The 16,003-nt window shown below is 37.8% G+C and overlaps 2 protein-coding genes across 2 annotated transcripts; both read left to right on the top strand.

Annotated features, from left to right (window-relative positions):
* The first annotated feature begins 874 nt into the window (after positions 1-874).
* On the top strand, positions 875-3,900 carry LOC146458673 (uncharacterized). Its single transcript, XM_085090502.1, has 4 exons — positions 875-911; positions 1,023-1,169; positions 2,253-2,408; positions 2,694-3,900. The coding sequence occupies exons 1-4, from the start codon at positions 875-877 to the stop codon at positions 3,092-3,094; spliced, it is 741 nt and encodes a 246-aa protein (XP_084946628.1). The 3' UTR covers positions 3,095-3,900.
* Positions 3,901-8,300: 4,400 nt separating this feature from the next.
* Positions 8,301-11,830, top strand: LOC146458672 (uncharacterized). The gene is made up of 2 exons (XM_085090513.1): positions 8,301-9,498; positions 10,605-11,830. The coding sequence occupies exons 1-2, from the start codon at positions 8,385-8,387 to the stop codon at positions 10,607-10,609; spliced, it is 1,119 nt and encodes a 372-aa protein (XP_084946639.1). The 5' UTR covers positions 8,301-8,384; the 3' UTR covers positions 10,610-11,830.
* Positions 11,831-16,003: the final 4,173 nt, after the last annotated feature.

Raw genomic sequence — 16,003 nt, 5'->3', positions numbered from 1 at the left:
AAAAAAAAAAAAAAAAAAAAAAAAAAAGAAAGGCGGTACTACCAGTTTTTGCGTATTTCCATAAATTACAGAGTGCATGTTTACAAGTTTCAGTTGCGTAATTAAAAATGCGTGGTCATAGAACAAAAGTATTTACATTGATAGTCAACTTCAAGGGAAATGACTTTAATTAGAAAAATATCGGCTGGTAGAATATCGGTAAGAAACACAGTGAAACCCTACCAAAAATGATAAAAATTGGAAGAATAGCCAATTCCAGGCCAGTACCGGCGAAAGGTTAACTTGAAGGTCGAATGCAGTGAAATAAGGCAGGATTCAATTTAAACAATCTATTGTTATCTGGGGAAAACCAATTTCAAGAATACTTGACGGAAAGATTAGTTTCCTGAGAAAAAGTGCAAAGCAGAACACCTGCTTACACCAAATTTAAACCAAGAGAAAACAACGTTTGATAGATCAGTACTAAACTAAAATATAAATAAAAAGGTAAACCTGTTGAACTTCAGTTTAAATATTTTATCCCTTTGATTCGAATATTCACCACAAATAAAACACTTATTGCATCACTTCCCAACACTAAACGATAAATAAACTCAAGAAATCCAAAGGTAAATTAGCACAAGTGCGAGTTTCTTCATTGTTCGTATTTTCATTGTTTAACAATTCTTATATCCTGAGTCGTTTCCGTCATTAATTAAAGGCGAAAAATGTTTCGAAAGCAAAAATCAAGTTAAGCGCTAAACTTTTGTCGCATCTGAATTATATAGAACGTTTAGCATATACAGAGAGATTTTTATCAACGAAACTCAAACCGCGACAGGGAAAAATGATAACTGTCTTTCCAGTGCTTCTAAAAAGTTATCCTGTTTGTACAATGGCGATGTTCGGCACGTTTGTGATTGGTTTTAAAAGTAAGATTACTCGCTGCTTGGCATTTTACTATCTTACGACTTTTAAAACCTTGATCTAAAAATCAAGTTTTCATCAGTCTACATTTTATTATGATATTTTTTTCACTAAAGCACTTATTTCCCTTTTGCTGGGTGTGTTTTATGAAGCTTTCAGCCAAGGATCCTCTGAGGCTACTCTGGCTTATCACAACTTTCGGGTGAACAAGTTTTTCTATCTAAACATCACCAGCCTTGCCACGGATCTAATTGAAGACGAAAGTGAGTGTGGGTTTGCCTGTTTGGAAAGCTCTTCTTGCTTTTCTTATAACTTGGCTGCATTTCCTGACACTAATGGAAAACTGTTATGCGAACTGCTACCATTGGATAAGTACAACAACTCGGATAAGTTTGCCTTTAACCAGTTTTTTCATCACTTCAGTATTCCGGTAAGGGGAATTTACAATTCATTTACGACAATGCAATAACAATACTGTTTAATCAGAGAAGAACTCTCGCTGGGCGTAAAAACAGATTACATGTTATACGTAAAACTAGTTTCAGAAATCAAAACGTTAAGCAAGCAAAAAAGAAAGATTTTCCTGTACAAATATCCAAGTGTTTTTAACACGGTTAATTGATTTAGTTGTTGTCTTGTATTTGAAATCTCTTAAATGTTTTCCGCCATAGCTTCTTCGATTAGTTAGGGTTATCTACGGCTGTACCATTGCAATAACTGGTCAATTTTCTCTTCAACGTCCCCTTATAGCCATCGGAAAGCATTTGTAAGGAAGGCTTCACCGGGAAAAACTGCCAAACAAGTAAGGAACTTTCCCAGAATGTATTTTCGTGAGGTTACAGTTCTTGGCACCTGCCAGGTGTTGCATTGAATGTGTTATTGCAGCAGGAGCTAGTAAGAAACTTTCTTTATGTTTTTTGCTTGTTATTCTAGCTATCAACTCACTGGACTGTTAGACGGACGTATTTTTCGGTGTCTGTATCCACTTTTGAAAATTCAACTTTCTATTCATTTACGTTTTGTTTTGTTGAAATGGACGTTTCCAGTTTTAATTTCGTTTTACTTTTTCCCCTTTCTAAGATCTTCTTTTGCCATTAGTCATAAGCCGCTCAGAAATAATTCTGGATTTGTAGAACCATTCTAAAGAAATGAGAGTTTCTTCGATCATCCCGGCCCTAGATGCGCAAAACGTGCGCGTAGAAGGAAAAGGAAGCACCGTCCTTAAATGTAGTTAGTTGTACAGAAAGGGATGTGGACCGGCGTATTAAAGGCTTCCCTGATATTGTAACTATGGAATTCAATTTAGTCATGTTTGTTAAAATATTTAAACAATTCTAGACAGTAAGTACATGTCCAAGAGTGCATTAAGCTGATTCTTACCGCAGATGTTAACGAGTGCAAGAGCAATCCTTGTCTCAACAATGGCACATGCACTGATCGAGTCAATGGCTTCAACTGCAGTTGTCCACCAGGATTTACAGGGGAAAGATGTGGGACAGCAGGTAACAACAAAATTAGATGCTATTCTCTATAGATGAATAACAACATAACATAACATAACATAACATAACGTAACGTAACGTAACGTAACGTAACGTAACCTAACCTAACCTAACCTAACATAACATAACATAACATAACATAACATAACGTAACGTAACGTAACGTAACGTAACGTAACGTAACATAACATAACATAACATAACATAACATAACATAACATAACATAACATAATATAACTGACATGGCTTTAATTTATTTCCAGAGTATTAATTTGGTTCATTAGATTTCAAGGCAACATTTACTTGTGACAACACTATGGAAATGTTTGCTGATGGTAGGAGCCTCGGTAAAGATAACAGGATGTGGAATCGTCCGGAGACCTATCTGATACCAGGAGACACCCGAGTTATTTCAGTGGCAGGGCAGCACTGGGGAGGAGGGTTTGGTATACTCGGTTCCTTCAGCAACGGACTGGTAACCAATGAAAGCTGGAAATGCAACAGCACTTTGTCTCCTGGTTGGAATTCCCCGGATTTCGATGACCAGCAGTGGCCTCTTGCAGTTGTGGTTGCAAATCACGGTGACTCACCTTGGAGATTTATCAATGGTATAGCAAGCAAGGCAAAGTGGATTTGGACCTCTGGCCAATACCGTGATGTTTATTGTAGACTAAATCTACGGTAAATTAGTATCTAAAAACAAAATGTTCCATCTAAAGGAGACTTCTCCTCAGTTTCCTGCTGATAAAATCATGGAATGTTTGGAAGCTAAACTGATGCCATTAAGCTGTAAGCATAGCCATTTTTTCTTAATTTTTTTATCCCCCGCCCTATCCATTTTGTGCCAAGCAGCTTTTATGACTGTGAACAATTTTAATTAGGATTGTAATGTTAACTTCTTTTAAGACAATTTCAGTTGGGCTTAACTGTGCCATAAATAGCGCGAACGGTATCCCTTTATTCCTAGAGTGTGGTGTTAATGTTCAGCTCGGAGTCATAAACATTGTCTTACATCAGTTACAAAGACAACAAGCATTGTAAGTAGTCTAGAGTAATTGATTCCTTCAGAAAAAGAAACCCTTGATAGAATATATTAATACTGAATTGATAATAAATATAATTAATTATAACAACATTCGATAATTAATGATTAATTACTTCATCAGTTTTTACCAATGAAACAATTTTAAGTAAATTCGCAGTTTCCCTCTACAAAATATAGCATTTACGGTAACGAAACAAATGTAGTTCGATTGTGTTTTGCACATGGATAAAGGGGGTTAGTTTCTAAAGAAACTGTTGGGCTGCGTTGGTGGGGAGTGGAAACGAATGTTTCATCAACAGATTCAAGCAATCTCTTTACGGTAGCCAAATTATCTCATCAACTCTGTTCATAAAACAAAACATTTGAATGTATAAATAGCACAGGCTGTTAATGGAAGAATACTGCATGTAATTAGAAAATCAAGGGCAGATGGCCAATTCTATCAAGTTAAAATTGCGTTCTATTGAAGGCAGAAAAGCGTATGAACATGTTACCAATTAAGGACTGTAATGGAGAAGTTTATTAGATATCTATATATTTTTTCAGTTATAGTAATTTTACAAGATTTCAACTTTAAAGATTTCTTGCACGCCATTATTAATATTTATCTATCTAGATTTCCGTTAGTCATTTTTGTAACGCAGTTTACTGTATATTTGTGAAGTGTTTTATTGGTTGGTATTTATACAGCAAGACAGACATCCTCACAGGATCGCCCGGCACCCTATTCAAATCCAAGCAAATCTTTCAGATGTATCATGTTTGCCAGGTTCATTGAATGATAAGTCGAACAACAAAACAGCGTTTGCAAACAGATTTTGTCATGTTAGTCGCCCACATGACTCAGACAAGACCTGCGATCAGCTAAAAGGCTTTGCACGGGAAGGACGCGCTCTGGACATCAAAGATAGACAAAAACGGCTACAAACATGGTCAGAAAGTTTCATGGGATTAAGCAATAAGAAATGAAAGAGAGTTCTTCATTTTTCAGCGTGTCATTGATCTAATATCCAAAAAAAAAAATGTCCTAAATTTGATCAAGCATTCGTTGAGATGGAGGAAAGGAGATCCGAAAAGATCAGTCCTAAAGCCGATCACTGATCTCCAAAACGATGTCGATGCAGTGAATGATTTTTTTCGCAGGCAGATATGAACATGTCGCATTTTAACCTATTTGTCTTGAATTAAACTGCCTTGAGAATACAAAGTTTACCAGAAATTATCAAAGAACGTGAAAACTATTTCTTTTAACTGACCACTGCCAGAAGCTACTTCTATCAAACGTTGTATCTGGCATTTTTTGTTATCTGATATAGGCTATTCTCTACCTCTACCGAGCGAGCAAAATGATCGTTCGTCGGCGAACCATAGATTAAAACAAAACAATGTTAAAGGGTTAATAGCCTGAAAATCGATTAGATGATAGTTTCACTTGTCCAAATGCCAGGCATTAGCAAAGCAGACCAACCGGCGTGACAAAGATAAACCAGTGAGGCCCTATTTGGGGGGGGGGGGGGGGGGTGTATTGTATTGGTATCCCGTAATCCTTAAATTTTTTCTTTTATTAAATATCCCGTATCCCCTAAGCTGATAACGTCATTCCCCGATAACAAAAACGTTTAAATTAATTGCCTTATAACAACAAAAATAGCCTGTATACCATCTCTCCTTTCTCTCAAAATAAACCTCTAAGGCAGTGCTCAGCCCTGTTAAGTTTCATTGATCAAAGGAAAATTTACAGTAGGGATCAGTTGTCGTAAGAGAACACCGACATCACTTGTGGAAACGAACACCGACAAATGTCAACTGTTCAGTCAGTAGAATACAAAAGATGTTAGGGTGGGTCTTCCTGGCCTTCTTCCAGATCTGGTGGCTGTACTTAGTGGAGGAATGGGGGTAGGGTAGGGGGCAGTCTTCCCACTTCTGTCACCTTTTCGACCCCTTCCACTTCTGACAATTCAGTTTTGATATTTTCAAAAAAAAAAAAAAAAAATTAACAGGCGAAACAACTCCCGTTGGTCGCTAAATATACACAAAGACCTAAGACCTAAGGCATGCTCTCCCATGTACTTTTCTGAGAGATTTTTTCCCTTTTAATCAAAATGTGTTGAGATCGGTTTGATTCCAAGTTCAAACGCCTTATCGGTGAGGTCTGGGGGCATGCACCCCTGGAAGAATTTAAAAGTTAAGTCTTCAGAATTGACTAGAAATGCATCTAAAACTATCAACACTGATGTAACGTTCTTATGGTATCCACTAGATTATGTTTCCTTTTCTTTTGAAATAACAAATCAATGCTTCACTCTGGCTCTTACTTTTGACGGAACACAACAGGCCGACTAAGATAAATCTTTGAAAGAATGATTAAATGAATAAAGTACTTAATTAAGCTAACCCCAGCACTCGGTGTTCTTTAGACTTTATCAACAGCAGCTGATAATCATCGGGACATTTCATGTCTGATTCATTGAAGGTACCGAAGTTTCGTTTACGATTGTCGTTACAAAAAAATTAACTACAGTGCATATAGTGCTGTCAGATTGCTGAAACCTCCTTTGAGTCATTGTTAACCGAAGCCACGTTTTCAGTCTTCGATCAGAAGAAAAAGGATCAGCTACAGTAGCTGAGATGCACTGGTTTCCGGATTCTCAAAATATGTAATGTAAGTTGTTTCTGTAAGTGATGGATATGGTTAATTTATCTTTTTCCAATATCACGTATCCCTATAACTTTTTTCTCAAAAGTCCCTTATCCCGATAATCCCAAGAATGCGGACTTACGATCATCACTTGTGACCACTTGTTGCCGGCATATGATCAGGGGCGCACGAGACGAGAATAAATTTTTCGTAAGCGCCTTTGGCGCTTACAACTAGGGGGGTCTGGGGGCATGCTCCCCAAAGAAAATTTTGAAATTTAGGGTCTCAGAAATGCCATCTCCCGGTTGTTCTGCGGGGCATTTTCAATAAATAATGCGGCAAAAATGCAGTAGAAAGTTGTTTATTTTAACCATTTCCCTATTGTTTTCTGTAAGCTACAGTGTGCCGAAAAGAAAAAAAATATAAAAACAGTGAAGACACAAAGTGCGAGGCGTCGACCCTTTAAGACGGGCAAATTCCGTTACCAACCTGTCAATATCCACGTTCTAATGTTTGTGTATACGAAGGATTGCTAGGGAGCTTAATCTTTCGTCCGTCATCACATCAAAATAGTTATTAGTGGCCAGCACTGAATGATTAATGCTTGGATAATGGGAATTCTAATAAAAAACGCCAGTATAGTGTGAAAATATGAAATTATTACCCAGCAAATTTAATGAGAAAATTTTTTTTCTCAGATCTCAGCTGTACCGTCACTACGCACGGGCGTACGTGCGTATATGGACGCTAGGCCCCTGATATGTGTTTGCTTCTCCGATCTGAGTTAACAACAACAGACAACAACAATAACTAAATATATTTTTAAATAAACAGCCGTTTATTTATTGTCGAGCGATTGTCGATGTAACCGCGGCCAGCAAAAAGCGTAAGAAAAATGTTTATTCCTGATCTCCACTCAGTCCATCTTTTACCCCCATGCACCACCTATTCTGTGAAGGCAAAGTCTAGCCTTTTTGTACGTGTTGCAAAATGGATTGAAAGGATATCTCTGAAGCCACATGCTACCTAGCTAAGGCTACATGCTACCAGCAAGCCGCTAAAATGGACATAATATATTTCAGAATGTTTTTCGCTCGTTCCTCTTGAAATTAGAATTCAAGCCCGACCCTCCGTCTTCTTATGTATATAGATCGATAACGAAAGGCGCTGCAACTCAGTAAATCTCTCAGGGTAGGGAAAATCGCAGATTTTGGTCATACCCTTCGAGGCATGGCGGCTTTAAACATGTGACATTTCGAAAATTGATTGATGGCAGCAATCTCGAACCCAGAGTCCTGGCCGAAGAGCCTGAGGACTCTGGGTACGAGATGTGATTTTTGCTTCGCAAAGCAGATTGTAAAAGGATCTGACGGAACCTCTTTTGGGGAAAATAACCGCTCCATAATGGTTTAAATCAAGCCAGTGTCAAGGAGGACCAGAGAAAATGTGACAGCTGGTAACAGACGCTGAAGAGATAGATCAAGGGAACTAGAAATATGACTGATAATTTCAGTAATTTGCCGCGCGACCAGCAGGTAAGATGACACGGCTTTTGCTAGTTTCCGATGTCTTACATTTACCTATGCCTTTCACTTAACCCTCCGATTTTATCCATCCTTGAGGGCATGATTTCCGAACAACCCCATAGATTAATTATGTATACATTGCACAAAACCCTTTTGATAATATAATAATTACGATTGAGAAAGCTCTTCTGTCAAAATAAGTTATGTCTAAATTAATCAAAACTGTTGTCGTCTTTCTTAAACTTTTAACTTGCCCCCTGATTTCCAGACCCTGAGATTGTCCTGCTTTGAAATGCTTTGTTGTGAAGTTTAACAATTTAGCCTAGGGTACATGTATCTAATCGAATGTTCGGCAATTGATCGAACCCAAGATTGAACACCAATCCAGCCCTAATTACAATGATGTGGATCACTATTATAGCAACAGATCAACACTGAATTATAGAGATTCATAGAACTTAAATTTGTTATAATTATGGCTCTATGAAAAGCATTTTGGGATGTACTGTAAACCTTTGTAGAATAGAAATGCATGGACATGCTCATAATAAATTTGAAGTACATGTGATTGTTGCCTCTGATAAAAATAATATATTTACAGGTAACCACAAAAAATTATTCTCCACTCTTGTTGCAGAATCCTCTTATCCATCCATCAGCATTTAATAATGTAGTGGATCAATGCAAATCCGTGGGTAAAAATAAGTCCAGTCCAGTAGAAGCTGCTTTGCTGTGCAGCAACCATATTAGGTGCGAACTTCTCATCATGGAATTTGCTAAGCAGTTGTCAAGATTCTCTCGGATTAAAGTCACAGTGGTGGTTCCAGAATTTCACCCTTTTAAAGCTTTAGTCTCATCTCTGAAAATGCATTCTCAGGTGCATGGGTATCATGTGGTTGAAGCAAAGAAACAACCAGGTTTTAATGATCCCCTTGATTGGCTGATGTTTCCACCGGAAGACTTAAAAACAGACATTGTAGTTGGAATAGGCACAGAGCTTGGTAAAGCTGCACAACTGTGGAAGAAACATTACCAGTGCAAGAGTGTTTGTGTGGAAACCGATTATTTGTATCCTTCGTTTTATGTACGTGATAATCTGGAGGAACCAACAATAGAGATAGTAACTAGACATGAACTTTGGGAGGCACAACATCTGGCAATGTTGAGCAGATTTAATCTTGTTGTTGCTACCGGACGTAAGATGCACGAGGAACTGTCTCGCGACCTTCTCTATGACAACAAACCAGTTGTCAATCTCACTCCAGGAATAATCAGTGATTTATCTGATGTACCCCATGGTGTAGGTGATGCAACTGGAGGCAAGTTCCATGTCTTGTTCTTAGGTAGTGATGACCCCAATCATTTTGAAAAGGAGGGGTTTGACATTGCTGCCAAGGCAGTGGCACAGAATGGCAAATCCTGTCGTCTCACTTATGTAGGAGAAGTTAGAAATAAAAGCCAGTTAGCTAAAAAGTTTCATCAATGTGGAGTGGCTAAAACCCAGCTTGACTTTCAAAGTCTTCCAAGAGGTATGGAAGATTGGAAAAGATTGCTGAGCAGGGTAGACCTCGCAATCATGCCATCGGGTCTAAATGCATTTGGCTTGGAGGCTCTTTTTGCCTTATCTGCTGGTGTTCCTGTCCTTGTACATGCTGAGTCAGGATTTGGTGAAGCCCTAAAAAAGGTCAAGTTTGGTAAATCAGCCATTGTGGATTCAGATGATGTTGCGGCGTGGGCTGAGGGAATCGGGAAGGTGAAAGAAACAGACAAGAAGACACGACTTGAACAAGCTACAGAGCTGCGTGCAAATTATGATGAAACTTACAACTGGGAGAAGCAGTGTGGCGAGCTGGTGAACATGATGGTCAAGATGGTTTCTGGTATGAAATCAATTCTTTTTTTTTTTTTTTTTTTTTCATTTATTGACCTGTTTATTTCTGCTGGCTCTGAGATTCAATACTGAGATTGCAACTAGAAAGGATTAAATTAATGCTACACAAACTCCCTTTGTAATGTGCAGCTCAACGGTGCTTGCTATCAAAAGTATCTCAATGTCTACATAACATGTAGGCTGAGCTGGCAAATGCAGTGTGTTGAAGCCAAAAAGAAGGCCATGAGAGTCCTAGGGATCCTTCAGGGGAACCTTTCATCGTGTGACAGATCTGTTAAAGAACATTGCTATCTATCCTTAGTGCGCCCGATTGTTGAATATGCCACTGTTGCCTGGTCTCCACACACCAAAATGGGATTGACTGCATTGAGTCTATACAGCGTCGCGCAGCGCGGTTTGCTAACACGCTTATAGCCGTTATAGTAGTGTATCATCTATGCTCGCGGACCTAAATTGGCTCTCACTGCAATAATTTATTAAGACGTAGCATATGTGATATCGGCATGTTTTATCAAATACATAGAGGTCACGTTTACATCTCCCTTCCCCACGAGCTTACCTCTGTGCCCGCGTACAGCCGTACAAGGGCGAGTCATGGCTTTAAGATAACTCTACCGTTCTCTTCAGTCGACGCTTACAAACACTCATTTTATGTAAGATCAATCCCAGCATGGAATGCATTACCACCTGACATCGTCAAGTCTGGCACTTATTCGGAATTTATTAGTTCTTTATATATTCTGCATGTATAATTTAACTTATTGTGCGTCCGCTGGCCGCTCCATTGCCGGATTAGCTTTGCTAATGGCAATTATGCTTTTTAAAGATTAAAGATAAAGATCTGTTCAGTTGTTTATTAATAATTAAATGACATCTCAAGATATGAAAATATAAGTGTGACAGCAGAATTTTGTGTAGTAAATTATACTTGGCCACACATGAGTGACTTGTACTGTATCTGATGAAGGTGGAGTAGACTTGCCACTGGATTTAACTATGAAGAATTAGAATAGTTCAGGTTCAACCTTGTCTTTTAAAAAATGGATAGATAGCTACTAAATAATTATAATTTTTTTTCATTTTGTCTCTTTACAGCCTAGCAAGCCCCACAGAAGGTCAATTTGCTCAGTGCTCTGCCTTTATTGAAACTTCTGAGTGAATAGTCAATTTCAAGTAGATCCTAGTTGGTTGTGCCATTCCAACTTGTGCAGTCAGTGACATATTATTTTGTAGTGCCCAGGCATGTTTTGAGAGTGCTGAAAATGTTGACTGGTGTAAACTGTTGGCAGTCTATTACTTCTCCTATATTTTCTTTTTTTATTGAGAACTAAGTCGGGGAGCAGCAGCAGTGTGCACTGAAGGTGTAAGCTGCCAGAAGCATGGGTGTGGGATGAAAAAATAAATAAAGAGACTGCGGTGGAATCTTTGATCTGGGTAGATTTTACAATCTATTTCATCCCTCTCCCCAACCCTTCTCATTTTTACCATTATTGTTTATGAGTTATTTGTTTCAGCTCATGCATTGGATTGGGGCCCAGTGAGAACGTTTGTGATTCTATTATGTTTAACTTTGAAAATCAATGACAATTGACTCTCTCTGTTGTGAAATATTGTAGACTTATTTTAGTTTTTGCCCTGAGAGATTGTACAGAGCTCCACATAATGTATGCACCAGCTAAATGTGCCCTGTCAACACTCAGTGTAGTTTACAGGGACAAACAGCCGCACGTTATGAGCTTGTTGGCAGTTTTTATTCATTTGTGGATTGGAACATTTTATTTGCAATCAATTCCCAGTTCTTTTCAAATGTATGCTTGAACTACAAAAGCGAGTTTTAGAGCGTTATAGCACTTATAGACGTGTTATAGCACTACACCTATTATAATATCACTTTATAGTAAAACATTTATTAGCTGTTGCATTTTCTTGTGGACAATCAGTGTATTGTACAAGCAGTGCAGACATGGTGAGTGCATGTATACCAGTTTTTAATCAATTTTATTGGAGTTTTGAATTAATCATGATGATCAATACTTAGTTATTTTGAAAGTATTTTAACTGGGTTTCTGAGCACACACCATTAGAAATGTCTAGGTGTTGATCCTGCTCTGAGTAGTGTAGCAAATATTTCTGCTTTATATTTACTCAACCGACGAACTGGCATGGCCAGGAAAAAAAATTTTTCTTTATGAAGAGTTGTTTACATATATTTGTAAGTGTGCAGGTTTAGATACAATCTTTGTAGATGTCATGATTTTATTGCTGGCATGTATGCATGAGCATGTGCTTTGTTCATTAAATAAAGGTCTCATGTTTCTTGATTGAATGAAATTGATTGATTGTTTCTGAGGCTTCAGTTGATTGATTGATTGAAAGTGATTGATTATTTTCCAGGTTAATCAAGCAATCGATCGATTCATCAATTGGACCAATTAGGTGACTGGTTGATTCATTATCCATTAAAGTGATTTATTGACTGATTAATTATTTATTAATCCACAGATAAATACATGCATTACAGTGCAGTTTGAGAGATTGATAAATGAGTTGACAACAGAGATTGATTGACTAGCGGCTGGTTGTTTTATGGCTCAGGAGTTTCATTGTTGGATTCCTATTCATGATTTGCATCATTTCTTTTATTTCTCAGTCAAAAAAGTAGATTGTGTGCAATTAATGGCTGAATGTAGTTTTGCAATTCATTGCTGCGATGATAGACTTGTTCGTTTAAAATTGAAACATTCAAAAATTAGCTAATGGCAATGGACCACTCCAATACTCTGAAACTATGAATTTAGGCAGAATCGCAGAAACTGACGACTTGCCGTTTGGGGGTGGTGGTGGGGGCAGTGAGGGGGGGTTTAGGTGTGATTGACCTTAGGCGGGGCCCATTTTACAGCAATTTCGTGCCCGTATTATTGGGGCCGTGGGACCTTTGTATTGGTTGTTCCAACAAATTTTCAAGGACTTCTGACCAGTGACTTGACCCAATGTGCAAATATGCATTGATAAGTGTATAACCCGCTATATCCCAGTGAAGGACGAGCTACCCTGAAAGAGTGAAAAGCTTTAATATGTACGCAATTGCAGACCCTTATCTCTGTCACACTGCGATTACAGGATCGCTTCAAAAGCTAATACAAATCGTCGAGAGATCCATACCCAAAAAAAAGACAACAACCAGAGTTACTTCTTGAAAAATAGCTGAAATATATACACTCGATTTTAAATAAAAGTTGAACGGTAAGAAGAAGAAGAAGAAGAAGAAGAAGAAAAAAAACGAACTGTAAGAGCCATCAGATTTCTTGGAAGCATTTTATTTATGAGCTTATTTGAATTCTTGTTACAAAAATTAAACACGTGCGGTTTTAAAAGCTAAGATTTACATGTTTTTCGCGGACGAAGGGAAAAAACATGAAATGCTGTCTCCCCATATTTCCATCCGGTCGACATTGTTTACGATTCACGCTTGATTTTACACGGGACAATGTTTTTTCAATCGAGTGTATACTTTTTATTAACTACATGATCAGTTGCGCTGCATGAAAGAACATCCCAGATCTGCTAATTCTTTCTCTTGACGCTACGAACGAAGAAACCTGTTACCGTTTGGATTCGGTATTCTATCATTTACACAGCGGATTGAACATTGTTTTAAAAAAGTTTTAAAAAGACCTTGGCGCCTTGGATCAGTTTAGCGGGAGTGTGGTTTTCAAAAGACAGACGAGCTTTTCAACATTTCGGAAAAGAGAAATAAAGGTGAATTTTTTGAGGTTGGAACTAATAGCATAGCGGGGTAGAAATACTATCCTTGAGAGCTTGGCGGAGGGGATTCTTGTTTTGTTTCTCTGGCAATCTAATCCTCGAATCTTACAAAAGCCGTCATTTTTGAAACTTTCTTAGGAACCGATTTGAGATTATGCAAACAGAATTAAGGTCTAGGTAAAAACTACGCTGACGAGAACATTTAAGGGAAATACTTGTTGTATCGTGTGTTCGCTGATCGATTTTTGCCAAACATATTTGTGTAAGCTAACACACATTGATCTCTTCGGATGCCGGAAGTTGGCAGAAAGTTTTAGGAAATGGGATTTTATTTTACGAAGTTACTTGCTGTCGTCGGTTTATGAAAATGCCAGCTGACCCTTTTTCACATTTTAAAGACGAGGTGGTGCGTAACAGGAAACAGGGAAGGAGCGCCCGGCGATTCATTTCGATGGAGATCTGTTTGGATGCCTGGCTCCTCAGAAATACGGATCTGGTGATGAAGAAAATCTACAGTTTTCTGTAGCAACATTTCTAACAATGAAACTAACTCCCTCCGTCTGCAATTTGCAAGTCCTTGACAGTACAAATCCAGTCCACTACGAAATACAGAATGCCCCGCCAGTCACAACTGAATTATCTGCGACTGGAAAGCGAGAAAGAATAGCGGAAAGGACGAAGAGTTTAGAGGGAAGCGAAAAACAAACAAACAAACAAGCAAAAAAAAAAAAACCTTCACCTCGGGATACCGGGGTTGTAAGATTGCATGTAAACGCGGGCTATTTTTAATTCGATCACGGCTAGCCGGGTTACCTCACCTACCTGGGGTCCCCCACCTCTATGTAAACAGGGCCATGAGCTTAATTACCAGAACAAAACTTAACTCGCTCAACGTTTATGACCGGTCCGGATGTTATTGAAAAACCAATCTTCTATAAAGTGGCAGATGTTGGGAGTTATCTCAATTAATCCATTTAAGACAAAGCTGGCACTTTTCGCCATCGAGATCTGAAAACATCAAGCTTTTTGACAGTATTTTTTTTACGGAATAACATTCAGCACTGAAAAACTCGATAACCATTTGATGCTACAAAAGGACTGGCGCTTATTTATAAGTCAAAATAAATAAATAAATAAAGGTAATTTACACATTACACATTGCTGAAACCGCGAAGCCGAGATATTATCTGCTGCATGCTCAGAAAGAATTGTGAGTTGTGGTGGAAATTTCCCGTAATCATTAGATATATGTTGCAAGCTCAGCCGCTGTTTTGAAAAAAAAAACTGAATAATTTTGAATAAATAAAGAAATGCTATATGCTTCTTCTATAATCTATGAATATCAATTATTGTTAAAGTAGGTTAAAAATAAAACATACAAAGTTAAGAAAAAGAGAAAAAAGGAATGGAAAGAAGTATCTACAGTTAGTAATTACAAGCAAGCCATCATTATACCCATCTCCGACCGTGACAACTTATATATTTGCAGCGAGACACGAGAGAAAAGTTGTTTGTCGTCGAGAAAATGACTTGCACATCCCACTTTGCAAACATAAAGATGTATCCGAAACATCTGAAACGTTGCAGACAAGGGAACATGGAATAATTTATTCAGGCGATTAGGAACAATACATTTCATACTAAAAGAGAATCGAACTTTTGTACAAGGAAGGAAAACTTCGCTGTTTGCTGAATCATTCCTATAAGTGTCATGTTAGTCACGTTTTTCTAGTTAATTATTCATTCTGTTCTTTTTTGGAAACACCATAACAGAATTGAGATGTAACCTTATCTTGTCTTCCCTTGCCTGGGTGTCGAGGTTATTGAGGAAATACTCTGATGTGTGTGCCGTGGCAAGCTAAGAGTACAAAGGTGGCTGGCCGTTATGTTGCTGACAATATTGCATCAACACACGAAGGGCAGATTTGTTTGACACGATGGTCAGTTATCATAAAACCATTTGCCAGCATTAATAAAAATGAATAAATGTTGAAACAATTTTAGGAATTTTACTGCAATTTTTATCAGAGCATTCATCTCAGCTGAACTTGTTTTTGTTCTTTTTTTTTAAAGAAATATTACGCTCAACATTATGATTGGACCGTTAATTGTATACATGATTTTAGTAGAATTCCAACAGCTCTTTAGATCGATTAGCCAACAGTTCCCAACAGTTTCAGAGACGATTGATATATTGTCATATTCATTAAAACCTCCAAATGTTTTTAATCATTTTACACGTTAATGCAAATTCATCTCTAACTTAAGTTAATATATTTTAGGAATTGGTTTACGTCTCTTCTTTTTCATCAATTTTTAATGTTGTAAACACATTATCTTTTCCCTTCCTTTTTCAAATCCGACATCTCTTCCAATTTATCCACTCCTCTTGCCCCTGAGGATAATGATAAGAAATTAAAGATGAAAGTAATAAGTAAAACTGGGAATGGCCTGACTTCCGATCATACTAACGTGTTCGTGATCCACCAAAACATAGGCTTGCCTACTTATAATTAATTTACGTTTCTCTGTTAAAGACAATAGTTTAAGGTGAAACCCAGGAAGTTATCGCCCCCATTTTAAACCTTTCATCATTAAATCCACAAATCTTCAAGGGAATTGAAGTATTTTTCATTATTCTAAACTTTCACTGCAACAGATATACAAGACGTTTCGGCAATTCTTAAAAGTTGTGCCTTCGTACTGGCTAGCTGTGCCACATTTCTGAT

The sequence above is a fragment of the Pavona decussata genome, unplaced genomic scaffold (genome assembly GCF_977016875.1).
Source record: "Pavona decussata unplaced genomic scaffold, jaPavDecu1.1 SCAFFOLD_232, whole genome shotgun sequence".
Classification (NCBI taxonomy): Eukaryota; Metazoa; Cnidaria; class Anthozoa; order Scleractinia; family Agariciidae; genus Pavona; species Pavona decussata.
The sequence above is the reverse complement of the archived record's forward strand: the minus strand, read 5'-3'. Positions and strand labels throughout refer to the sequence as shown.